General features: G+C 40.9%; 1 protein-coding gene across 7 annotated transcripts in view; it reads left to right on the top strand.

Annotated features, from left to right (window-relative positions):
* CLASP2 (cytoplasmic linker associated protein 2) overlaps positions 1–27,940 on the top strand; it is a 425,149-nt gene that overhangs the window by 197,081 nt on the left and 200,128 nt on the right. For all 7 annotated transcript variants that reach the window (XM_058184362.1, XM_058184359.1, XM_058184356.1 and 4 more), the window contains 6 exons: positions 11,545–11,615; positions 12,453–12,512; positions 17,403–17,480; positions 17,872–18,039; positions 18,730–18,785; positions 18,912–19,082. In XM_058184362.1, coding sequence (XP_058040345.1) covers positions 11,545–11,615; positions 12,453–12,512; positions 17,403–17,480; positions 17,872–18,039; positions 18,730–18,785; positions 18,912–19,082 — 604 coding nt within the window. The remainder of the gene's footprint in view (positions 1–11,544; positions 11,616–12,452; positions 12,513–17,402; positions 17,481–17,871; positions 18,040–18,729; positions 18,786–18,911; positions 19,083–27,940) is intronic.

Genomic DNA, 27,940 nt, shown 5'->3' on the forward strand with positions numbered 1-27,940 from the left:
TTCTTATCTGCTCCCGAACATGGAGGAATGTATGCCTTCCAGCCCCAGTCCTGGCTCCATGCCCACACAAACTGCAGAAGAAGGAGCATCTCCCTGCCCCAGCCCTGACTCCATGCCCAGGCAAACGGAGCAGCTAGATCCCTCCCCCTCCTCCACAGCAGGTGAGCCTGAGGAGGGTTTACTCCCAACAACAGCTGATTGGAGTAATCCTCGCATCAGAAGATTGGATAGGCGGAGGCAACAGAAGGAAGGGAGGGGCAGGCCTTAATGAGTGCTGAGTCATGGAGCCACACCCCATGGCCTATATAAAGGATCTACTTTCTGGCAGTCTCTGAGTCAGGCAAAAGTCGAACTTATCTTGCTGAAGTCACTTACTGGTCTCCTGCCTGCTCTGAGGACTTTGCTAGGACTTTGGGCAGAGCTGCAGAGGCAAGCCTGATTCAGATTTCCCTGACCCAGCCGTCAGCGGAGGAGTGGGACACGACATAGTCAGCCTAGCATTGGTCTGACACCCCAGTCCTGACCACTGTAGTGCCGGCTTAGGACCCACCGGTCTTGGCCTGCCCCAGTGGAACCCACTGTCTCCCACTGTGGCAGTCCGTTCCATTGCCAGACCTGGCCATCTAACCAGTCCCCACAAAAATGAGCTATGCTCCAAGGACTTCACTTGCAGGCGTCCTGGACAAAACTAGAAACTGCCCCCAGGCGGAGCTTTGGGCTGGTCAACCTGGCAGGCAATGCCGGAGCCAGTAGCACCACCGTCCACTGTGTCTGCCACACCGCAGCTCCCTCCCCACTCAAGTCCAGGCGAGGCAGGGTGATCACTTCTCCAAACCGCTCCTGCAGTACCTCCATATTTTGGCTGCCTGGAGCGGTCAAATAACTCCACTCCCCCTCATCATCAACTGTTAACTAAGCCTCTCTCGCTCCTCGGTCAGATGGCCATTGGAGAAGCTTGGAGTTGGTGGCTGGAGCCCAATCCTCTCAGTCACTGACGAGCTCAGCCTCCACTCCTCCTATGGGGTCTGCTCTTGGACTGTGTCTGCAACCTGCCAGCTGTCAGCTGGCTGCACCACCCCTTGTGACTCATGCTTCTTTGGCCATACAACTGGTTGAGCTGTTCCCACCATGCCATTTGACATGAGCACCTCCTCCAGCGCAGGCTCCACCACAGCTCCCACATCAGGCCCTGGCACTGGCCCTTCCACCATTGCCCCAATGCTCTCCTACCATCCGTTCAGGCATTCAGGAACCTCCTAGTCGAACCAGTCCCATGGGGGCGGGTGGGGGGGAACAAGGATGGGAAGCCACAAAAAAGAAAAAGAAGGGGTTGCTGACTTCTCAATGATCCAAGCACTGGACCTAAATAAAACAGAAGCTTACTCACTCTGGAACTAAACAAAAGTGTTTATTTAGGCCGAATAGGCATGTCCTGGCATGCAATGTGTCTGCAAAAAGCCTTTTATAGCAAGTCTGTGGAAAAGTTAGCACTGGGAGCATTCCCCTTTCAGTGCTTTTTATAGTCATCTTCCAGCCTCTGGGCATGCCTCCACCCAATAGCTAGGCACAACTGCTTGCCCAGCCAGAAGGTGGTTTCTCCTTAACAGCGGTTCCAATGCTTCAGCCTCAATCAGTGGTTCAGCAGCCAGAAAACAGCTCTCTGGCTTGCCACCAATTAGGTGGCCCTCGCCCATTGCCGCCAATTAGCTTTGCCCTGATCTGTTGTTCAGTGGCCGGAGAATGGCTCCCTGCTGTACTGCTGACCAGCTGGCCCAATCATCGCCCACCACCCAACTTTTTCCCAGGTATGGCAAACCCCAGAGCGGGGTTTTACAACTCTTGTCATGGGCACCTGTGGTGGCCTGAGTGCTCTGCCAATGAAAATGGGCTCCTGGGCCCTGTTTTTGGCTGCAACGGCCTCCTGCAGCCCTTTGACAATGAAAATGGAGCTCCTGAGCTTTGTTTTTGCTGGCAGAGGGCTGCAGGAGGCCGTCATGGCCAAAAACGGAACCTGGGACGGCTGTGGGCGGCTCTCCCCACCTCCATTTTTACTAGCAGCAGCACTGCAGGCTGGCCCACGGGCCTTGAGTTTGACACCCCTGATCTATGGTAATAAAAATGCTTTCTTTCAAACAAATAAACAAACCTACCAATCCCAAATACAGGTAATCCTTGACTTACCACCACAAATGGGACCAGAATTTGTGTTGTTCATTGGGTCACACCCAGTATTTTGACCTTTTTGCCATGGCTGTTAATCACTGCAGTTGAGAAGTGAATAATGGTTGTTAAGTGAATCAAATGGTTGCTAAACAAATGGTTGTAAGTTGAGGACCTATAAAATCAGAGTGGATAACTTAAAATGAAGGTATAGATTAGGTAATTCTTGAGTTGTGACAGCAACTGGAACTGGAATTTCCATTAGTAAGCGATGTGGTCAAAAAGTGTGATGTCACATCACCACATTGTATAGTGACAGCAATCCCTGCTGCTTGGGAAGCCTATGCTTGTAGTCCTCAGTGAGGTGCTTCTACTGAGCCTCCTTCTCGTTCAGATCCAATTTGAACTGAGCCAGCTGTTTCGCCAACTCTTTCTCATGGTGGCTGCTTAGCTCCAACGACTGCTTTTCTGTATTGGTGAAGACAGCAGCCAGAATGGGTGATACTTCTCCGTTCAGATTGGTGAACTGAGTCTGACAAAGTTGTTAGGTCCCGCCTCCTTTGCTGGGGGATCCAGCTTTTGACTCAGTCCGTCAGACTGGACTGACATGTTGAGAGTTGCTCTTCATTCTAACTGCTATTTTCACCAATTAATTCCTACTCTGGTTTGACTTTGGACTGTTTTTCTGACTACTCTATTGGAGTACTCTATTTTCTTGTGAGAAGTCCCCGCAGGCTAAAGCTTCGGCTTTGCCTGGGCTGGGGCCCCGCGGCTGCCTGGAAAGCTCATTATCTTAATTGACTATAAAGAGCTTTCCCTTTCTTCCCATTGTTTCATCGAGCTATCAGGAAAGAACCAGTGGTGGAGTCTAGCGCTCCCGAGGCTGCCGCGGGCGGGCAAGTGGAGTTTCGCACTCCCGCAGCCTAAGGGAAGCTGGATTTAAGTCCTTTCAAGTATTTTTAACTTTGACAGCTAATTGAGTGACGGCGGAGGAGCAGCAAGGGCTGCTGCTGCCTGGTGATTTTGCGGAGCTGTTTTGTGCTCCCCTTCAGCCTCCTGGCTTTGTTCCTTTCCTTGGAACGCTTCCCTCATTGCCCAGTGACCAAAATTGGCCGAAATTGAGCAGCGAAGCCGGCACTAATGGAATTGGAGCTTCGTGCTTCGTTTCTTTCCCTGTGGGCGCCATTTTAAACAGCTGCCCTGTTCGCACCTTTTTCTCTTCTTGCTGCGGCTGGACTATTGGAAAGGAGCACAGAGCTCCGACCTGCAAGCAAGCCTCAAGAAAGGAGTGCTGAACTCCGACCTACAAGCAAGCCTCAAGAGTTGCCTCTTTTAGGCTCAGTACCTTGTTGCTCTGATCTGTGCCCACCGTTGGAGTTTTTAACTTCTGAAGGCAGATTTGAACTTGGTGCCTGCTGTTAGGAGTTCCGAGTTCCATCTTGTTCCAGTATATATATACATACATACATACCTACATATATATACATAGGTAGGTAGGTAGGTAGGTATATATATATATATATATATATATATATATATATATATATATATATATATATATATATATATATATATATATATATATATATATATATATATATATGTTTTCTGAGGTTTTCACGGTGTTTGTATATAGGTCTTTGGTTGTTCGGGTTTTCTCCGTGTAAAATTGGAAGTGTCTTGGCGACGTTTCGACGAAGTCTCATTCGTCATCTTCAGGCTTCAGTTTCGTGCTTCTGGGAGCAAAGCTGAAGCCTGAAGATGACGAATGAGACTTTGTTGAAACGTCGCCAAGACACTTCCAATTTTACGTGGGAGAAAACCCGAATAACCAAAGACCTACATACAAACACCCATGAAAATCTCAGAAAACACACACACACACACACACACACACACACACACACGTATGTGCATATATATATATATGTGTATGTATGTTTGTAAGGATTATATATCTATATCTATATCTATATCTATATCTATATATATATAGGTCTTGGCATTTTCGGGTCTTTTCCCTGTAAGGTTGAGAGTATCTTGGCGATGTTTCGACGAGGTCTCACTGATCATTTTCAGGCTGCTGTCTTTGGCTACGTGCTTCTCGAGCAAAGAGGTCGGAGCTGCCGTCTCTCTATAAATACTGGTGGGGAGGTGGGGAGTGTTGTTGTGAGCGGGTTGGTTGGCTGTGTGGTTGCATCCTGATTGGTAGATGGAGTGGGTGTTTGCAGATTGGTCGGCTGTTTCGTAACATCCTGTGTGGGTGTGGTCCTGGTCTTTTGTTCCTGAGCTTTGGTGTTGTGGCCTCTGAAGTTCTGTGATGTGATATATTGAGCAGATGGTTGTGATGCAGCATCCCGGGCCCTGGTTTGGCTCAGAGTCTGAGGTCCTTTCATGTGTTCCTGGTGTGTGTCAGCCTGCTTTGTGTGTGAATCAGATGATGAGTGAGACCTCGTCGAAACGTCACCAAGATACTCTCAACCTTACACGGGAAAAGACCTGAAAATGCCAAGACAGACAGACAGACAGACAGACAGAGCTCCGTCCTGTTTCAGCTTAAGGAAACCCTCTTTCTCCTGCTTGCATATTCAAGGCTTCACTGTTGAAGATTTCTTAGCCTCACCTCATTGCTGCAGCTGGATACCTGGCTTGCCTGTTTGATATTTAAGCACTGTGATTAAAATGCCTAAAACCTTGACAAAGCTCGGAGTGCTGATGACCCCAACTCTCCCAGAAGGGATGCATCCTCTGTGCAAGAGTGTGGCTCCTTACATATGTCACCAGACCGTGCACGCGATGTTTCTTCTGCTGGTGCACCACATCTACATAAATCCACCTCAAAAGCGGTCAACGAGTATGAGAAGCAGCGTGACCTTTCTCTTCGCAAGATCTGTGGCAAGATGGCAGCCAAGTCCTCTAATCACAGATGCCCCACCACGCAGAGTCACGCTTTGTTTGGCTCACCCAGTACCATTTCTGTTGATCAGGTGTCGTTGCACTGTGAATCCTTAACTATCCCTACAGATAACCTCTGGGTCTCCCCAAGCTTGCCTTCTCGGCAGACGGACCAGGGCGACAGTCGGGTGGAACCAGAACCTCCACCCGCTATCCAATCTGGAGGTGTCAGTGCACCCTTCCCTGACAATCTGCCGGCTATCATTGCCCAGGCCATTCAACAAGGGATTCAAGCGGGTCTTCACCATTCCTCCAGAGCAGCTTCTGACCGTTCTGCGGTGTCCAGCTGTCATCTTGACCAGGAGGAGGTGGATGGTCGTTGACCAGGAGGAGGTGGATGCCCTATGATGAAGCAGGTTCACCTGATCATTCTGTTATTACCGAGCCTTCTATCTTGGAGGAGCTTGAGTGCTGTGAGTTGGAACTCTCCTATGATGAAGGACTGGCACCTGACCAGCCAGCGTTCATAGGTGTTTTTCCACCTAATCTATTTAAATCCCTGCTCTTTAAAGCCATCAAGGTGACTCAACTTCATGCACCAGCGGGTCAGGTCTCATCTACTCCATCGCAGGGGCTGGCAGCCTCTCTTTTTTCCGAACCTGATCGGGCTGTGGACACTATCCCGGCATCTTGTTTGTTCATGGCCGTTGTTAAGCAACAGTGATCAACACTGACCACAGCTCTGCTCCCTTCATCTACAGATCAACGCCATTTCAATGTGGCTTCTGATTTGGCTTCCTTGTTGCAATCACCTAGGGTTGACACCCCCATCATTGCATCCTTCGCAGGTTCTGCTATCCCTGGACAGCCTCGGGAGGCTTTGCGGCCTGATGACAAACGTGCGGATCAAGTGCTTCAAAGGGCACTCAAGGGGCTGCTTGGGCCATTCACTCTGCGGCCATGGCCTCATTTTTCAATTGGGCCACATTACTCTGGCTCAAGGAGCTACAAGATAAATTGCCACCTGACGATACCAGGATTCAACAGGACCTCAACAAGGCCGTGGCAGCTGTACAATTTTCAGCGGATGCCACATTACATTCTGCCAGATTTGCCTCTCAGGTCATGGCTTCTGCTGTTGCAGCAAGCCGCATGCTTTGGTTGCGTTCTTGGCAGGTGGATGCCTGCCATAAGTGGCGCCTGGCATCTAGACCCTTTGGTGGGAAAAGTTGTTTGGTGATGGTCTGGAGTTGCTGCTAATCGAAACCAAGGATAAAAGAAAGATTTTGCCAATGGCCCAGCATTGAGGGGAGTCCCAATTCCTTCCCTTTTCCCATCGCCCTTCCGTTCAGGGGTCAGACTGGGGGGCCGGGTCTTCCTGTTTTCAGGAGTCGTATGGTTCCTGGCAACAGGGTTCGCAGGATAGGTCGTTCCGTGGTAGACTGTATATGAATAAATGGCCTTTTCGAGAACGAGGAAGCTGTTCTGTCTGGCGCCGCTGTTAACTGCCATGATAGTTCTCCCATTGGCAGCAGATTGGCTCTTTATGCCGACCATTAGAACGAAACTACATCTGACTGCTGGGTCAGGGATACGGTAAGATCTGGTCTATCCCTGGAATTTGTTTTTCCACCCCCACAATTCTTTATTCATTGTCCAGTGTCTTATGACGCAAATAAGAAGGTCCTCGTGGATGCTGCGATACACCTTCTACTCATAAATACTATTCAGGAGGTGCCAGAGGATCAACATGGGCTAGGGTTTTATTCCCTTCTATTTCTTGTTCCGAAATCCTCAGGGGGGGATGGAGACCTATTCTTGACCTTAAATGTTTGAACCAATACATTGTCTCCAGGAGGTTCAAAATGCAGTCTTTACAATCTATTCTGGACGTTGTCAGGAAGGGCGACTTCCTCACTTCAATAGATATTACTGAGGCGTATTTACATGTCCCTATTCTCCCTGCTCATAGGCAGTTTTTGTGATTTTTCTACACAGGGGTGCATTACCAGTATAAGGCCTTGCCTTTTGGGCTGTCCTCAGCCCCGAGGAGTTTTACTAAAATTTTGGCCGCGTTAGCGGCCTCTCTCAGGTCCCACACAATTCGTCTCCAGTGTTATCTGGCTGACATCCTAATTTTGTCAACCTCAATTCAGGGGGCTCTTTGGGATTTACAGGCAACCCTGCAGTGTCTGGCAGATCACGGGTTTACTGTCAACAGAGAGAAGAGTCAGTTGACTCCAGTGACTCGTATCCTTCACTTAGGGGCAGTGATTGACATGGTTGAAGGCAGAGTGTATCTATCCCAGGAGCGTCAGGATAGTTTACGGGAACTTGTCTGCAAGGTACAACTGGAGCATAAGGTTTCTCTATTCCTACTCTCCCAACTCCTAGGGAAAATGATTTCCACCATTTCCATCACTCCTTGGGCCCGACTCCATGCTAGGGACCTTCAGTGGTTTCTTTTGCCATTCCAGAAGGCAGAGGGTCTTCTTCAGCCAAGGTCCGTGTTCCCCAGGACATCCTCAGGTCTCTCAACTGGTGGCAGTCGCCGGCACTGGCCAAGGAGGTTCCTTTCCACACTCCTCCACGCTCCTCCAGTCTTTCCGGCTGGGGAGCCCACTTCGAGTCAGAATTGGCTCAGGGCATGTGGACTGCCCAAGATCTATGACACAATATCAATTGGCTAGAGCTTCGAGCTGTGTACCTAGGCCTCCGTCGCTTTCTGGGAGCAGTCTCGGGCAAGCACGTTCTAGTGCTCACAGACAACATTACCACAAAAGCGCACATAAATCGATGTGGGAGGCCATGAGATTGGGTCTTTGGGCGGAGTGCCATCTTCAGTCATTAGTGGCAGAACATATCTCCGGGACTGCCACTGTGCAGGCGGACTGGTTAAGTTGCCAAACGGTCGATCCCTTGGAGTGGCGCCTGAATCCAACACTTTTCCAGGCCCTGACAACGCGTTTCAGCGTTCCAACAATGGACCTCTTTGTGACCCAGTCGAATGCTCAACTTCTGCGCTTTTACACACGATTTCCATCTCCTCGAGCAGAGGGCGTTGATGCCATCCACAGCCAGTGGCCGACGGGCCTTCTCTATGCCTTACCGCCCATTCCTCTTCTGGCGAAAGTGGTATGCAAGATGGTGGACGAGCAAGCAGAGGTCATCCTCTTGGTACCTCATTGGCCATGGAGGTCTTGGTTCACCGATCTTGTGTCACTGTCAGTCGCTCCACCCTGGCGGATACCCCTATCGTCGATTTCCTCAACCAGGGGGTGGTAGTCCACCCGGATCCCCACTGGATTCAACTGACCGCCTGACGGTTGAGTGGCGCGCCTTGAGACGGGACAACATCTCATTATGCGCCATCCGGACTATTCAGGCTTCCTTCCACTCATCGGATTTATTCTGCCACTTGGTGGGCTTTTTGCTCTTGGAGCAACCGTATTGGAATCCTGCTCTGCAGGCTTCGGTGTCGCATGTTGTAGACTTCTTGGAGGACGGTTTGGAAAGGGATCTGTCCCCCAATACTCTACGGAGACAGGTGGCGGCGCTAGCTACTGTGTTGCCTGCAAGACGTGCTCCTTCCTTTTCACAGGAGCCTGTCATTCAGCACTTTTTGAGAGGGGCCACTAACCTGTGTCCCCCTGTTCTGTATCTCACCTGAGACCTTTCCATTGTCTTAAATTCACTCACAGGTCCATCTTATGAACCGCTGTGGAAGGCCAGTTTACAATTATTGTCTTGCAAAGTTGCCTTCTTGGTCGCAATCACGTCTGCTCAGAGAATTTTGGAACCTGCAGTTCTTTCTATCCAGAGTGATCTTTGCATATTTCATGCAGACCATGTAGTGCTGCGTCTTGACCTGTTATTTGTGCCCAAGATTAATACCTCTTTTCACAGAATGCAGGAGGTTGTGTTACCTGATTTCTGCCCACATCCGAAGCACCCATCTGAACGTCGATGGCACTCTTTGGATGTCCGCCGGGCTCTGTGTATCTATCTGGACCAGACGGTTAACATACTCAGGACGGAGTATCTCTCATTATGTTCCAAGGTGACGTCCTCGACCATTGGCAGGTGGATACGGCAGACAATCGCTAAAGCCTATAATTTACAATCCCATCCAAGGCCCAACCATGTGACGACTCATTAGACCCATGGTGCGGCAACTTTGGCGGCCTGGGCAATGCAGGCTTCATTACAGGAGATCTGCAGGGCAGCTGCGTGAACTACTCCTTCATCCTTTGTCAAGCACTACAAGCTGGACAAGTTTGCTTCTTCGGAGGCGGCCTTTGGTCGTAGAGTTCTTCAGCAAGTTATTGTCAGAGGTGGACCTTCAGACCAGCCAGGGACCCACCCATAGTGGGACATTGGGGGCTTTGGTATGTCCCATTCTGGCTGCTGTCCTTACCAATACGAAGAAGGGGCATTGGTTCTTATCTGAGACGCATCTTCTCGTTGAGTGAAGACAGCAGCCAGCCCCACCCTTCCTTTGTCTGGTCTGTCTTCTCCTGTTTCTCCTACTTATCTTTCCCTCTCAATGTGTTGAGTCTGCTTCTTCACCTTCACCAAAAGTTGGATCCTCCGGCAACAGAGGCGGGACCTAACAACTTTGTCAGACTCAGTCCACCAATCTGAACGGAGAACACCAATTCTGGCTGCTGTCTTCACTCAACGAGAAGGTGTGTCTTAGGTAAGAACCAATGCCCCTTCCTGTTGGGGCCCTAAGGAGCCCAGGTGGAGAGATGAGGAGTGGCTGGGTGGGGAGGGGCAAGTAGAGGCTGGCAAGGCGCCCCTCAATGTGAGTGACATCAAGTTGACCATGCCCACCCAGTCACATGACCACCTAGCCACGCCCACCCAGCCAGTCATTAGGCAGATGATATTAGTGGTCTGTGGGATTTAAAATTACGAATTTAGTGGTCCTTGAGGTTCAAAAGGTTGGTGACCCCGATCTAGTGGTTTACTCTAATTGGAACAAAAATGTATATTGATTAAAGTTAAAGATACCATTTGTTTACCCTTCAGCATTTGTTGAATCCATTAATTAGCTGATAGAAATAGCAGTGATAAAAGTCTAGAAATATACTGATCTACACTTGATCATTTATGTTGTGTATTGTACTTTTATTTGCTTATTTTAAAAGCTTTGTGCTGTGTGCTGAGAAGCAATTGTGATGTTGTTCTTCCAGATACATGTGCCATCATCTTGAGTAGTAGAATGTGGTTAGGAAGGGCTAGAATATTTTCAGCTTTTTTAATAACATAGTTTACCAGTCAGTATAGTTTATATATCTTTATGTATCATATATGTTTTATTTTATATAAAACCAGTGGTGAAATCTGAACCAGTTTACTACCTGTTCGCTGGCTGCTCATGCTCAGCTGTGATCATCAGAGCCTTTTTTTTATATTTTAATATTTTTTACAACCTCTTCAGCCAAAGAGGTGGTAGAAAAAATGCTTTTAAAAGTAAAAAAAAAGTCTCTGACGATCAGGCAACTCAGCTGGGATCGTCAGAGACTTTTTTACGTTTTAAAAGCATTTTTAACAACCTATTCTGCAGAAGAGGTTGTAAAAAATGCTTTTAAAAGTAAAAAAAAAATTGCACGCCACAGCTGATCACCCCCCCACATACATTGTTCTACTTACCCTATGCTTCCTTTTAGTATGCACTGCCCTCGCGTGCACCTCGCAAGGCTCTGACGATTGCCTGGCTCAGTTGGGCATGGGTGGGGGAAGAGTAGGGTTTTTTGCTACCGGTTCTCCGAACCACCCGCCGCCATTGCTACTGGATCGGCCAGTCCGGTCCGAACCAGGAGCATTTCACCCCTATATAAAACTAATTATAAGAGAAAAATATTGCCTAAATATTAATAGCAGTTCTGCTAGTTCTGAAAACTACTAGAATGGGGGTTGAGATGTTACAAATGTTGCATTTGTAAAACATTTGCTAATTACATCAAACAATAAATATAAAAAAGATGGGATTCTTAATGTTCTGCAATATTTCAGTCAGAAAGCCCTCTATTTATATACACTGAATGTGGTACAAATGTAATAGAAAAACATTTTATATATGTCTATATAATTTAAATACCACCATCTGAAACTTAACTGGTTTATTAATTTATTTTATTTGGATTAAAAATTGGACTTACGCTCATTTGAAGTCCTTCTTTGAGAGAGGATTGTATATACTTTTAAAGATAAACATTTAAAGAGCTGTTTTTAATATCTGAATTAAAACAGATTGAAATGTATCTATCCAAGCCTTAAAACCTGTAAAACCATATTCTAACTAAATTGCAAATGAAGTAAAACAGGAGCCTTTATTATTTTGTTTTTTATTCCTTCATTTGTTTGTGAGACACTCAGAAATACCCATTTCTGAGTGGGTATATTGTACAGGGATTAATTGATTAACATTGTTTCTGTTGAATCCATTCATAGATTTCAGGATATATATTTTTTTCTTTTCAGCATACACATGTGCCAAGACTCATACCTTTAATAACCAGCAACTGTACTTCAAAATCTGTGGCAGTAAGGAGGTGAGGCTTTTGAATTTTAACCTTTGAATGTTACATTAACCAATATTAGAAAAATATGAATATCTCTAATAACAATTTTAATCTCTGTAGCAGTGTAAGGTGAAATCTATCAGTATCAAAACTATAATCTGGTAAGCACTTATTCATAGTTAAGTCTCACAATGTCAGCAGGAAATCACATGAGAAAACATGGATAAGAGCACCCTATAAATCTTAAAATACTAAAAATTATTGGTCTAGCAAAAAAACTGATGACCTTGAATTATGTTTGTATATACAGTTTGCTTTCAAAATGTTACATTTTTAGGCAAAAATTGTCAATTTTTCCTCCCTATAATCTGACATGAAGTGCATTTTAAGGAAAATTAATAGGCATACATTTCAAAATTTAATAAATGGAAATCAATATTAAGAATGACTTTTGTCATAAAATATAATTACATCTAGGAGGGATATTTTTCTGAATTCGGATAGAGGACTTTGCTGACAGTTATCAAGTTACAATAGGAATTGGGACCAGAATTTCCATTGCTAAGTGATGCGGTTCTAAAGCACAATGTCACATGACACATCTTTGCTGTTCCTAATAAAAAATATCATTTTTTAATGATTACATGTTGAGTTGTATGGATCATCCAGATCTACTTCAAAGAAATGATTAACCAGGGTAACGAAGGGATAAAGGCATCATAATGCCTCCTTCTAAATTCAGTATAATTGTTTGTTTGTCTAATTTCCGGCTTCTAGTAATTAAAGTATTTTAATATGTTAAAATCTTTACCTTCTGTAACTAATTCAAATAAATTTAGAATTGACTTTAAACCTTATATTTTCTAGGCGTTCTTTTGAATTTCTAGACCTATTGTTGCAAGAATGGCAAACCCATTCTTTGGAAAGGTATGATTTCTGCCTCTTTTTCAGTTCAGAAAAATGGTTCTTTATTTTCTCCTGTATTTTTAAAATACAAAAATATTTTGTTTGTTTCAGAACAACTATTAATCTTTTCTAAAAACATAATGTGATCTGGACTTGGGAGGCTGTCTATGTTTGTATCAGTATGCATGTGTGTGAAAGAGAGAGAGTGTGAGACAGAGAGAATTGTTCATATTGTTGCATGAATGAAAGAAGTATTGAAAAAGTTTAATGAAAGTATTTGCAAAAGCAGTCTGTGAGCACTGTTTCAAAAATATGTTTCAATTGTAATAGTGAACTGTATTGTAGTTGGTATGATATTTATTCAGAACCATGTATGTGATCTGATGAAAAAATGCTCTGTACTAGAAGAACATTCCAACTCTGGGTGGCTCAAACTTAACACTGGAAGCTTTGTTTGTTATCTTCTTTTCTTTTAACTGTTCTCTATTTTCTCTTCCATTGATAGAGAAAGGATATGGAAAATAACTATATCAGCTTTCTCTGTGTAAATGTCTATGGAGATTCTCAGTCCAGGTCATGGTTGTTCCAAAGGTGTTTTTTTAAGAGGCACCTGGACTTACTGCGATTTTTTTCAAGCTCGTCCACCCCAAGGATAAAATACCCAGTCACAAACTGAGCAATGTGGCATATGCAGTGCAATGCAGTTAGCCATGTGAAGATCTGTACATTGGGGAAGCAAAACAACAACGTCATATACTTCATACATGGACAACATAGGAGAACAAACCCATCAGGACAAGATTCAGCAGTCCATCTGCATTTAAAAGACAAAAGCCACTCTTTCGAAGACAGCAAAGTCCACATTTTTGACAGAGAAGACCGCTGGTTTGAAAGAGGGGTCAAAGAGGCCATCTATGTCAAAATTGAACAGCCCTCTCTCAACAGAGGGGGAAGGATATGACATCATCTATCTCCAGTCTACATTACTGTCCTTTCCATAGTTCCAAAAAGGCTCCCCACCCATTTGCACTACCTAGATGACCATGATGACACAGATAAACCTTCAGGTGGCTTCAATGACACTCTGAAAGAATACAACTGACCAGCTGTCTGCAAGGAGTATAAATGCTTCTATTCCCTACCATCCAGCCAGAGCTGAAGAAGCTTCTTGGATAAGAAGGGAAAAGTCTTCAAAAAAAGAAAAGTCCAGTTGCCTCTTGAAATAGCATCTTTGGGACTTTCTCTGTGTAGTTTTAATTAAGTAATTAAATATATCAGGAAAATGTTTTGGAACAAATATTGCCCCATATATGTCAATTTTGAGTTGTACTGCTAACAGGAACAGAAGTAGTATTCTATATGTTACTGGAATGCATTTAGCAGTTTTCCAAATAATTTATACTTTCCTGATAATCTTTCCAGCTTTTAGATTAATTTAGTTGCCATCTTTATGCAGGTTCATTGAAGTAATAAAATGTATCTTTTCTTATCTTTTCTTTTATGTACACTGAGAGCATATGCACCAAGACAAATTCCTTGTGTGTCCAATCACACTTGGCCAATAAAAAATTCTGTTCTGTTCTGTTCTATTCTGTTCTGTTCTGTTCTGTTCTGTGTTTTTGTACTGGTTGATTCAGCTTTTTATATTTCCTGCAAAAAGAAAAAAATAGATTATATAATTTATTATTGTTGATCATACAGTCAGATATTTAAACTAGATTTGAAATTTTGTTGCAGAATGTAAGCTGTTCCAAACTGCCTTTTGCAATTGACCGATGACTTTGTTAATGTTGATGGTGTTTGAGTGGTGCTCTATATGTTTTGGAATTGCACCCATGGCATCCATTTCTATTAGTACTAACTTGTTTTCCTTTTTCCACAGTCATTCTACTTCTATTTGCAAGTCTTTGTATTTTGTGATATAATGATGTTTCGTTGCACAGTCAGCCAGATGTTTAGAATGAATTAAGATTCCACCTGTTGAGTCCTTCCCAAGGAACTGGGATAGAAAGATGTTGTTTGGTAATGTTAATTTATTATTGCGGTTGTCACATAGTCAGTTTAGATTAGATTTGGCATTTTTATCCACCTGTCTAATCCTTCCAAAGGATCTGGAATAGATAGATGTTGTTATTTGATGGTGTTAAAAGTATTGTCATAGGTTGTAAGCTATTCCAAGTAAAGCTGCCATTTGCAATTGACTGATGGTGATTTAGTTAATGCCGATGCTGTTCAAGCAATGCTCCAAATGTTTTTTTAGTTGTTCTACTTCTATTTGCAAGTTTTGTGCTTTGTGATTTTCTCCAGTTCTTTCTTTTCTATCTGCTCTCTCCAGGTACTGCTGTGTCTACTATCCAGACTTTTTTTTTTTTGCCTAGGATGTATTTCTTGCTTAAGGGCAAATGGTATTTCTTGTACATCTTCTAAAGTTCCATTGTTGCTACTTTGTCATGCCATTGTTTATAGTCAATCTGGGCCGTCTGCTTACAGCAGCTAACTAGATGGTCCATTGTTTCTTCAGATTCTTTGCAGAAACGGCATTTGCTGTCTGTACTGCCTTCTCAATTCTGACTTTGTACACATTTGCTTTAAGGCTTTTGTGTGGCCTCAGTCTCTTCCTTCAACTTTCCTACTCTAGCTATTGTCAGGTCTTGTTATTATCTACTTTGCCTGCTATATTTTTTTCTTCCCATGTATTAGCGTTAGTGGATTGGTCACACTGTTCTAATGCTCATTTTTAATGTACTGGCAATGAAATGTTTTGCCCTGCCATCCCTCTTTTCTAGTCTTCGTTTTATCTTTCTAGTAGACAGGTTAGCCTCTCTAAAGTACTCTGAAAGCTTTCACTGTATAGTAGCTTCAGTGTATCTTCTTCATTATCCTGCAGATATTTTCCAAATGCACCACCATCACCCCTTTTTTTTCCTTCAGCTATCTGGTGTTCTTGCAACATTCCATGCCCACCTATTTTCCTTGGTAAGTAAAGTGGACCAATATTGCTGTGGGCATTAAGACCATGATTCATTTTAAGTATTTTTTTGTCTTCCTGTCCAGGACTTTTAGCTCTGCTTAAGTCCAGTCCACCATTCCAGCTGTGTATCTAACTACTGAGATTGCTCAGGTGTTAATTGCATTGATGATATTTCTGCCACTGAGTTTGGATATTAAGTACTTCTTCACTCGCATGATGCATTCACTTCTAATCTTCTATTTGGTATACTTTATATTGTCAGCCTGAAGGATACCCAGGTACTTAGAGAGGGCTGTAAAGCATTGTGAAGCGGTATATAAGTCTAAGTGCTATTGCTATTGCTATTTGTAGTGATAGTTTACATCCAGACTCTTGAGGTTATTTCCATAGGTCACATTGATTCCTTCAGTTTTCACTATTTTTCTCTTTACCAGTGAGGTGACACACTTGTCTAGCCAGACTCCATTGTTATGTCTTGGCTACATATTTTGAAATGGCTGAGCAGTGATTCTATTTCAGGTTGTGTTTTTCTATAGTTTCAACTCATCCATATAAAAGGAGGTGGGATAGCTTGGCAGATGTTTTTATGTTTAGTGGCCATGCCCTGACTTGTTCAACATTATTGACAGAGGAATCAATGCAGTTGCAAATTATTATTATGATTGATTGCACAGTCAACCAGATATTTAGAATAGATTTGGTATTCTTCCCAAGGATCTGGAATAGGCAGATATTGTTTGGTGGTGTTATTTCAAATTTGTTATAGCTGGCCAACTCCAAGACATTCTAATTTTTAACAGCATCTCTCTATGAAATCACATTTGTGATAATAATTATCTCAGTCAAATATAGTGCTAAAATTGCTCTTTGCATTTGAAACATTAGCTCTGTAACTGAAATCCTCTTTTCTAAAGAGAAACATTACATTTATAGAAAATTCAAATTTATTTTTGAATGGTAGCAGCACTAATTTTTGTAAGTGATAGGCAAAGAATATTTCCTGGAAGAGAATTTTTGCACACTCGTATCTACATACCATTCCTTTTCTAGCTGACTCAAAATTACATTAGTCCTCAAATATTCATTTTTTTTCTGGTTAATCTTTGTTTTTCTTTTCCTTTCTAAGATATTCACCCTCATTAATTAATGATTAATATCTCAATAGGGATTACATCTAATTTTGGTGTTTTATTACTTTCCCTTTTAAAAATTATTTGTTTAACTTCTACCTCAGATAGTGGAGCAAATCCAAGTTGTTTTTGTGAACTACATGAGGTAGCTTAATTATATTTAAAAAAGACTAAATATCTTCATTCAATGCATTCTCTAGATTACTATATAAGTCTGAATCAAATTTAAACATTGACCATTTATATGCATTAAAGTGTTATGGATTTCATCTCTTTCACCCCAATAGTTGATCATTGCCTTATATTTCTTTTGTTTTAACTAAGATCTTACCAGATCTTTCACCATTCTCCCATTATTTCTATCAGAAACATATTAACATAAATTCTATCTGCTATGATATGTTGCATAATTGCTATCTTGCTAGAATTTTAATCCATAATCCTCGTCCCCGTGTAAACCAAGAACTTCTTTTCCAAATTTTCTGCAGAATTCAGAGTAGACATAGCTTGACTCCAATATTTTATTATATCTGCTCAGTAGGCTTTTCCCAATGTTGCTCAAAAGCAAGGAGATATTGTAATCTTTTATGTGTGGCCCAGGACAAAAAATCGATTCATTTTCATTTTCCATATTAGTCCAAGTACTAATTAGAGCCAATTAGCATCTGGATTTGGGTAAAGCTGGTCAGTTGCTACTCTCTTCTCAGAACTTTTTTGCCTTCATTATCTAATTTTTTCAAGAAACAGCAACTCCTCTGATAAAGTTAAGATAAATTAGAAGTAATTTTTATTTCTGATTTTCTCTTACAGGCATGCAGCTGTTCTGGTTGAAACTATCAAGAAGGGCATTCATGATGCTGATGCTGAGGCAAGAGTGGAGGCACGAAAGTAAGATTAATTCAAAGTTTGGCTTAACTATGATAATTTTGAAAGCCGAAAAGAATAGCCCACAAATTTAGGAGAAGGGTTTCTGGGATTTATACATATTATTAATTTTTAATGTTATATGCCACCTGGAGTCATTGTGTGTTAATTGGACAGTCAGATTTATGTGACCACCCACTGACATACAATAACCCCAGGGAGCATACATAATAATATGTTAATAGTTATAGTTCTTTTCCATTCTAGCTATGATTGGACTCACAGCTTTGTGATGTTGAGAGTTTTCTCATTTTTTAAAATGTTAAAAAACTTTTTTTTTACTGGTGTTGGAAGATTGTTTATGTTTCCAGAAATATTTTCCTTCCTCTAATAAATTTTATGTGGTTTCTTTTAGGACTTATCTAGGCCTAAGAAATCATTTTCCTGGTGAGGCAGAAGTTCTGTATAATAGTCTTGAACCATCCTATCAAAGAAGTCTCCAGACTTACTTAAAGAATTCTGGTAGCATTGCATCACTTCCACAATCAGACAGGTCATCTTCCAGCTCACAAGAAAGTCTAAAGTAAGTGTCAGTCTAGAAGTAAATACTTCTGCCCACAAGATCTATATACAGCTTCAGATTAGGGCCTTTTTCTTGAATTTATTTCCACCTGCAGAATAAGAAACTTTAATATTGTCTATCTAGCAAGGGAGTCTAGACAAAAGGCACACCCAAAGATAGCAGTTTTATTATTTCATTATTATTATTTCATTAACAGATTGCTTTAACAGAATATTGTAAATCTGAAAGTACATTTCTCATCCCTTTCCTTTACATCCAAAAGAAATTAGGGAGAGTCTCTTCTGAATCATTTGTCCACAGTCCTTTGGAAGGCTCAGCTGCCTCTTATCTGACTTTTGCCTAGTCTACAGCTCTTATTCCTGCCTTCCAATAATATATTCCATATATTATTCCATATTCTATATATTATTGCAGATTAAATTTAACATATCCTCACTGCCTTATTTAGATGGACCTCTTTCAGTGCGCATTCAATATTAGAATTATGTGAAAGTCTATAGCAGGTTTTGTGAAAATGTGACACTGAATTGCTCAGGAAGGTGTTCCAAGATTTTTTCCTCCCAAAAAATAATGTTTCCCGATTAGAATTTTATACAAGTTTAAGAGTATTGAAGAGAACAGGAAATGTTTACTCTGTTGAAATGTTTAATAGTTTACATTACAAAAACTATTGTTTTGCTTTTCTTTCAGTCGTCCCCTTTCTTCAAAATGGTCCACCTCAAGTTCTTCAAGCATGGCTAACAGAGGTAATTTGTTCAATGTACAAGACCAGGTAGAAATTTTAGAAATAACTTAGGTAAATCTCTTGAGGACTTTTTAAAGTATCAGCATGAGGTGGGAATCTTGATATGCAGTTTCCTGTTTTCTTTCAGTTTCAAGTGGCAGCAAAGCTGCTCCGACCCTAGGAACACTTCAGAGATCTTGCAGTGACATTGATGTTAATGCTGCCGCTGGGGCAAAGGCACGTCATGCTATCAGTCAGCCATCAGGAACTGGTCGCTTAGCAACTGCTGGTCTACCTCCAGGATCATATGCTTCACTAGGTAGGGAACATGTTCGATATAAATAAACCACTTCTCAGAATTCTTCATGTATACTGAAATGATATTTTCCCGTCATTTAGTTATAACAGTGAGTTATCTAACTTGGTAAATAAAGATTTTTCCAGCAATGAAGACATTAATTCATAGTAAATTACTGAACCTGTTTTTTTCCATATTATTCAGTGTTTTCTTATTAGGTGTGAATGGAGATTCTCAGTCATCCAGATCATAGTTGTCCCAAAGATGCCTTTTCAAGAGGCAATTAGACTTTCTTGTTTTTCTTTGAAGACATTTCACTTCTCATCGAAGAAGCTTCTTCAATTCTGAAAAAGCTTCTTGGATGAGAAGTAAAACATCTTCAAAGAAAAACAAGAAACTCCAGTTGTCTTTTGAAAAAGAATCCTTGGTTTTCTTGTTAAGGCTGAAGTTTTGCAGCTAAAAATAACCTTCTAATTCAGAAAACATTTTAAAAAATCAATACACGTTTAACCTATTAACATGTTTAATAGTATGTAGGATGAGCAAACTTACAACTGAGATAAACAAACTTATATTTGTCATATGCTTGGTCTTGTAAGATGCTGGCATATGAATTTATTGAAGGGTTTTGTAATAACATGAAAGGAAATAAGACGGCATGAGAAACTAGTTTAATTAATAAAGATATTTCTTTTTAATGCTTCCACTTAATAAAGTTAAGAGATATTCATTACTTTTCTTGTGTTGAAAATTATATCATTTAATATTTTTCTCATTCTTATGTTAGTAACTGGAATTCTTACACAATGAAAATTATAAATTTTTATATTTTTTGCATGAAAAGGGAAAATAAAATTCATACCAATTCTTTTTCGTATTAAAGTGCAGACAATAAGATAAATACTATAAAAATAAAATAGAAATGAACCATGAGGAGTGAGAATGTAAGTGCTAGTATCAGTATAGTTTTTAAAATATTAATCTATGTAGCTTTAATGTTTTAATATTTCAATTATTTTTCTAATTGAATTAATTAGAAAAATTAATTAATTAATAGTTTTTAAACTAATTTTTAACAGGGTTTAATCACCCTTGCCTCCTTTTTAAATTTTAAATCTCTATATGCTGTTTTTAGCTATTAACGTGGAGGGACAGCAACAGCAGGAATGATTTCCTTCTTTGGTTTTATCAATGAACCAGGGCTGATAAGATTGTTTGGACCTTTACTATTTCAGTATAAGTATTTTTTAATAGACTTGTGATAGGGAACAAATTGTAACAGTTTCTACCATATTTGACCAGCTCCTGGAAGCAAATGGAGGGATTAAAGAACTACAGTCTCTAACGGGAAAATATATCAATAAGTTAGATGAAGAAGTAAACAGCAAAGTCAGACTCTAAAGCTTACCCATAATGTTTGGCCAGCCTTTGTGGATTGGGGGCCTTCGGGAGAAGGGCGGTATAAAGATCTAAATAATAAATAAATAAATAATAAATAAATAAATGTTATTCAGGCTTGAAACGTCACTAAAGAAACTCTGTATTTGGCCAAGACAGATATTTCACACCATCCAAATTCAGTCCCTGTTAAAGCCTGGGCAGAAAGCCAAGACAGTGAGGGAGGTCGATATCAACCTTGGGAATTCCAAAATATTAACGGCCAAACAAACAAACCTTCAACTAACAAGGTTAGAAAAAGATAAGGACAATAAAAAATAATATTTAAACCTACACAACGGAAAGCTTCAGTTCATGGATGACGAGGAAGAACTAATCCACCAATTTGCCACCCTTTATAAGTCCAAATTAACCACCCAGTAGGAAACTAAACAAGGAGAAGGAAAGCTGGAGTCTTCTCCCACTTGAAGAATCATCAATCTTAGATCAAAAGATCTTGGCAATCAAGATAGAGGAGTAGCAGCAACAAGATTTCAAACTTACGAGGAGAAATACTGAACCTCACAATAACTGTCTATATGGGAAGCATAGTTAATATTGACCCAGCTCCAACATCAAGTTGACATCCAGCATTCTTACCATCTAGCCAACCAATCAAGGCAGATCACCCTGGGAATCCCATATAGATGGTGACTTGGAACATGGCTGCCTAGAAAGGGATGGTTGATAATGAGCTAATGAACTTTCTCTCTAGATTTGATGTAATAGCCATTCAGGAAACCTGGTTAACTGAAGTGGATAAACCAATGCAACTGCCAGGCTTTCAGGGATAAACCTCCTCAGAACAAAAAACAAAGGGAGATCATCTGGTGGGTTATGCATTCTTACAAAGCAAGAATTGCAATGGCAGGGGGAGAAACTATACAATGAAGACAAGTATTCATATTTCCTAGCTGTTAAGTTGGATTGAAGAGTTCGAGTTAATACTGGCAAATGTGTATATCCCACCAAACACATCCGAGTATTATAACTCCGAATACTAGATAAATTTGGAAATTTTCCTAGATGATATATCTGTATTGTACCCTCAATCTATAGTGGTATTACTAGGAGATTTTAATGCTAGATTGGGTCCTTCTTTGTATAAGTTCACTCAGAAGAAGGGAGTCCTAGGGGAGGGGTTTATATATATACACATACACTATATTTATTTGTCATAACATTATATACAGGAACATATATTGAAAGGAAACAATAGGACAGGAACAGTAGGCACTTTTGTGCACTTATGTACGCCTCTTATAGTCCTCTTAGGAATGGGGTGAGGTCAATGGTAGATAGTTTTTGGTTAAAGCATTTAGGAGTTGGAGAGGAGACCACAGAGTCAGGTAGTGTATTCCAAGCATTAACAACTCTGTTACTGAAGTCATATTTTCTGCAATCAAGATTGAAGCAGTTGACATTAAGTTTGAATCTATTGTTTGCTCTTGTATTATTGCTATTGAAGCTAAAGAAGTTTTTAACAGGAAGGACATTGTAATAGATGATTCTGTGTGTTAAACACAGGTCTTGTCGGAGTCGGCGGAGTTTTAAGTTTTCTAATCACAGGATTTCAAGTCTGGTGTAATAAGGTATTTTGTTGTTTACAGAGGAGCGGAGAACACTTCTTGTAAAATATTTTTGGACTCGTTCAGTTGTATTTATGTCAGAGATGTGGTACGGGTTCCAGACAGATGAGCTGTATTCAAGAATGGGTCTGGCAAATGTTTTGAATGCTCTGGTTAGTAGTGTAGAGTTTTTGGAAAAGAAGCTACGCAGAATTAGGTTTACAACTCTTAGAGCCTTTTTTTGCTATATAGTTGCAGTGGGCTTTGGCACTTAGATCATTTGATATGAAAACTCCAAGGTCTTTGACAGGGTGGGGGTCATCTGTAAGATAATGTCCATTAAGCTTGTACTTAGTGTTTGGGTTCTTTTTTCCAATATGTAAGACAGAGCATTTGCTGGTTGAGATTTGGAGTTGCCAAGTTTTAGACCAATCGGATACAAAATCAAGGTCTTTTTGAAGGGTAGTACTATTGTTGGTGGTGTTAAATAGTTTGACATCGTCAGCAAAGAGAACACAATAACTTGAGATACGGTCACAGAGATCATTTATGTATAGTATGAAGAACATTGGTCCAAGAACGCTACCTTGAGGAACGCCACTTTTGACAGGAACAGGATTTGATAGAGCATTGCCAATTTTGACCACTTGTTGTCTGTTTGACAGGAAAGCAGTTATCCAATTGTGAAGAGGTCCTGAAATGCCGTAGGATTTTAGTTTTAGGAGAAGTTTATCGTGTACTATTGAGTCAAAAGCTTTGCAGAAGTCTATGTAGATTGCATCTATTGCTTTGCCTTGATCAAGATTAGTAGTCCATATGTTTTTGCAGTGGAGAAGTTGTAAGTTACATGATAATTTTTTTCTGAAACCAAATTGTTTATTAAAGAAAGAACAACAGTTTCAATGTCTAAATAAACTGTCTGGTTACAGTTAGTTTGAGCAATCATCATCATCATGTTCATTAGTAGTTGTCATATAATAACGGGTTTCTTGTCATAATATTAATACTTATTAATTATTGATACTAATTCATATTAATAATAAACATATTGTAGTAAGCCCTCATAATATAATTTTAAATGTTCTAACTTCTGTTTCTCTTAGTTAGCCATTGATAAAACAAATCCCATTTTTCAAAATACTCCGTGTCTTCCTTTTCTTTAATTTCAAGTATTAGTCTATCCATTTCTGCACATTCTAGTATTTTTTTATTACTATTATCTTCTCTTCTGTAGGGATCTCCACACTTTTCCAATGTTGTACAAATACAATTCTAGCCGTTGTTAACACATGTAGTATTAGGTATACATAGTCCCTTTATTATATATTTCTGGCATGTTACCCAACAGAAATATTTCTGGTTTTAGATCTATATGTTCCTTTATCATTTTTTCTATTCAAGTATGTATTTTTCTCCAGTATGCTTTTGCCTTTGGGCCCATCCACCACATGTGGTAGTATGAGCCCGGAATCTGATTACACTTCCAATTTAGCAGATATATTAAACATCTTAGGTAATCTTCCTGGTGGGAATTGCCATCTGTAAAACATTTTGTATAAGCTTTCTTTGTATGCAGTAGACATTGTTAATTTATAATTTCTATCCCACAATGTTTGTCATTTATCCAATTCTATAGAGTAACCAAAGTTTTTAGCCCACACTATCATTGTTTCCTTTACTTGCTCTTCTTCCTTTCTAATATTCAGTATAGTTATACATTTTTAAATTAGTTTCTCAACTGTTTCAGTTAGAATCTGGTCCAATTCTGTTGGTTAAATACCATATGTTTTAGCACCTTTTTCATATCTTGATTGTATTTGTACCTGCGGCCACCATGCTAAATCTATCCCTTGACTATTCAATTCCTGTTTGCTTTTCAATTCTTTTTTCTCATTCAGAATATTTTTATATTTTACTATTTTTTCCATATCAATCACATTTGGATGTATCATGGAGTGGATCATGATACATCAGTGGATGTATCATGGAGAGCCAGACTGGTATTTTCAAATGGTGTTTTTTCTTAATTTTTGCCCATACTAAAAACAGAGCATTTCTAATGTAGTGTCCTTGGAAATATTTGTGTATTTTATTTTTCCCATACCATAGAAAGGCGTGACACCCCAGTTGCAAATCGTGTCCCTCCAAAGTTAACCATTTATGTCTCAAAGTTATCCATTTTTTTAGCCACATAAATGGAGATGCCTGGTAACCCCCAATCTGGCAACCCAAAGTCTCCTCTATTATTAGAGTCTTGTAACAGTTTCAGATCAGACTTATTCTTGTTTTTTTTTACCTTGCCAGATAAATTTTGATATCAATCTTATTTAATTCCTCGAAGTATTTCTTTTCCAGCTTTATTGGAATTGTTTGGAACAGATAGAGTAATTTCGGGTAGAGTATTTATTTTAATGGTAACTATTCTTCCTATCAGTGATCGCTGCAGGTTTTTCCACTTTTCCAAGTCAAGTTTAATTTGCTTTATCAATTTAGTGTAATTATCTTCTTTTATAGTTGCACATCTTGCTGATAAATAAATTCCCAGATATTTTACTTTCTTCACTATCTGAATATCTGTCTTCTTCATTAATTTTTTTTTCTGTTTATCTGTGAAGTTTTTGACTAGAATTTTAGTTTTCTCTTTTCTCTTTCTACTTTTAATCCTGCACCTTCCCCATAGTCATCTATTTTCTTCATCAATTTGGGTCCAGTTTCTTGTGGATCCTCTATGATAAATACCAGGTCATTACTGGCAAATGCCTGTAATTTCTATTTTTATTTTTTTATCTCCATCCCTTTTATTTCTGTGTTTTGCTGAATATTTCTATTTAGCACTTCCAGTGTCAAAATAAATAGTAAAGGGGACAATGGACATCCCTGTGCCTTTTTTAATGTTAACATTCTCTGTTATGTCCCCATTTACAATCACTTTTGCAGTCTGTTTAGTATAAATTGCCTTAATCATATTAATAAATTTTTCATCAAATGCCATGTATTTTAATTGTAATATCATAAATTGCCAATTTACATTATCAAATGCTTTCTGCATGTCTAAAAAGATCAACTCCATTTATTCTTCAGGGTGTGCTTCATAGTATTCCAATGTATTCAAAATTATTCTCATGTTGTTTTTAATTTGTCTCTTAGGCAAAAATCCATTTTGGTCTGGGTGTTTAAATTCATTCAAAAATCTCTTTAATCTTTCAGCTATTATTGACACATAAATTTTATAACCCACATTTAGAAGTCAAATTGGTCTGTATTTTTTAATCTGCACTAAATTTGCCTCTTCTTTTGATATAAGAGTAATATTTCCTTCCATCCAGGATTTTGGTATCTTAGCTTCTAGCAAGATTTCATGATAGACTTCCAGTATTGATGGTCCTAGTATGTCTTGTAGTTGTTTGTAAACTTCTGTTAGTAGACCATCTGATCCTGGTGTTTTATTGTTCTTCTGTCTCTTAATCATCTCTGTTAGTTCAAACATTGCTATCTTTTCATTTAACACAGTTCTTACTACATCAGATACTTTATCACTTCTGAAGAACTGGTTGCCACCTGGGAAAGGGCGGCGGCAGGGGCTTTGGACCGCGTCATGCCTTTGCGGCCTCTGATCTGGCGCCGAGCTCGACTAGCTCCTTGGTATTCTGAAGAGCTGAGAGAGATGAAAAGACGCCTAGAGAGTGATTGTTTGTTTTCTTTCTCTTTTTTTAATTTATATGCCAGCAACCTCCCTGGTTTGTTAGCATTTTAAAAAAAAAATTTGTTTTACACTTTTAATTTTTTGTGCCAATTCTTTTTCAATTAAACTTAATTTATGTTTTATTATTTCCATTTGGTTTTTAAGATTTTTTTCATTGTTCCTTCTGTAGCTCTGATTCTAGTCTCTTATGCTCTTCTTCCAGTGTGTCAGCTTCCGCATGCTGCTTTTATTGTTTTATTGCTGTCTTTAGTGCTAGGCATTGGAAAGGGGTAATGTATCTTTAATTATGGCCAGCTGCTTCGGCTGCCATAGGTGCGGGGGAGAGGCTAATCCAGAATCGAAACTGATGAATTCAAAATCTAAGAAGCGGGCTGATAACCCTCGCAGCCAATGGTTCGTGCATAGCAGAGAGATGAAACCATCTGAGGATGACCTCCACATGACGCCTGGGGGAGCAGTGGATTGGACACAAGTGCCTGACTTTTGGAGGGAGGTGGGATTTATGTGGGGACATATATGTGTAAGACACACCTATTATTCAGAACTTGCTTTACTTCATTGCAGTCAGTTCATTTCTCTACTAACAATGGAGTTGGGGTTTTTCTTTCTTGAGTTTTGAAAGGAGGCACCTCTAACATTAAGCAAGTTCTCAACCCAATTATCAGCCATCCAGGAACCCACCATGGGGGCTGAGAAAGAAAAAAACCAAAAAGGAATGTCGGACCTTGTGAGCAATCAGGAGAAGATGGAGGCTGCTGGCATGTCGCCCAAACCATTGGCTGAAAGGGAAACTGCAGATTGGCTGCAATTACAGGGATGACGTGAGAAGCCAAAATGGTCCATGGGAGTTGGCAGATTATCAGAACTAGGGGAACATCTCTCAGGAATTACAGTAAGAAGACGCTTGGGAGAGTACTCTGACTGGCAGCAGGAAAAAATGAAGGAGGACCTGCAAATTGCAGAGGCAGTGAGACTTTATAAAGATGCCGTCCAGAGACCACAGGCCCGTGAGAACTATGAATCATCTACTCAGGTTATATCTGGGAAGGGAGGACAAGAGCCAGACCTGGGAGGTGCTGGAGAGGTGGCTTGCGACAAAGAGAAAGAGGTAGCTGGAGGCTGAGAGCCATCAATTCGATCCCCTGGGATTTTAGCATCTAGTAGGGTTCTGGCTCCCCCTCCTGTTTGGGCAGGCAGAAAAAGCCCAAGATTCCCTCTCTTCCTGGAAAATACAACGGAGAGCCAAAGGAACTTGGATGGTTCTTAGCTCAAGTGTGAAATCACATGGAAGATTGGGGAGAGGATTTTTTATCTGATGTGGCCTGTGTGAGGTGCGTGACTAGAGTCCTGGAAGGGGTGGCAGCAGATTGGTTTGTAACCCTTCATAATGAGGATTCCCCAGTGCTAAGAAATTATGACCAATTCATGGCAGCCCTAAGAGTGAGATTTGAGGATCCTCTGGCTGAGTGGAAAGCAAGGATCCGGATGAAATACATCAAACAGGGGAGAAGGCAGGTAGCCGAATACAACCAAGAATTTCATGAGCTGGTGCCCCACATGAGAGGGTGGTCGGAAATTGCTTTGTTGGAGAAGTACAAAGATGGCCTGAATGAAGACGTATATGCACTTTGTTGGGTGCACAAGCCCCCCCCCCCCCCCCGCACAGTTGGTATACCCTGGTGGCGGAGATGGAGATCGATCTGGCCAGAGACTGCATCCCAGGCGGTTGAACTTGGAAGCAGACCACTCTCCAGCCCCATAAAGGAGCTCCGAATGGCCCTGGAGTCATTGCCAGCAAGAAGCAGAGATCTACGGCTTGTTTCAGATGTGGAAAGGAAGGCCATCGGGCAGTCGACTGTGTGGTGGAAAAGGAGTTGTGATGCTGCTTGTCAAGGTTCGAGAGGTGTCTAAGAAGGGAGCTGACGTCGCTGAGGTCGCTCCTCCCACCAAGGAGGAGTTGGGAACTCCGAATAGCTCCGATGACAGCAGATCCGGGTCCGATTCCAATGAAGACCTTTTGGTGACTTGGAAAAGGGGACCCCTGACCATCCCAGTGAAATTGCATGTCCTTTCTACTGGAGCCCAGGGGGAGATGCTAGCTTTTTTGGACTCAGGGTGTACCAGGTGTGTCATCAGCCCAGAGGTGGTGGAGAAAATGGGACTCAGACTAA

The sequence above is a fragment of the Ahaetulla prasina genome, chromosome 4 (assembly GCF_028640845.1).
Source record: "Ahaetulla prasina isolate Xishuangbanna chromosome 4, ASM2864084v1, whole genome shotgun sequence".
NCBI classification, from domain to species: Eukaryota; Metazoa; Chordata; class Lepidosauria; order Squamata; family Colubridae; genus Ahaetulla; species Ahaetulla prasina.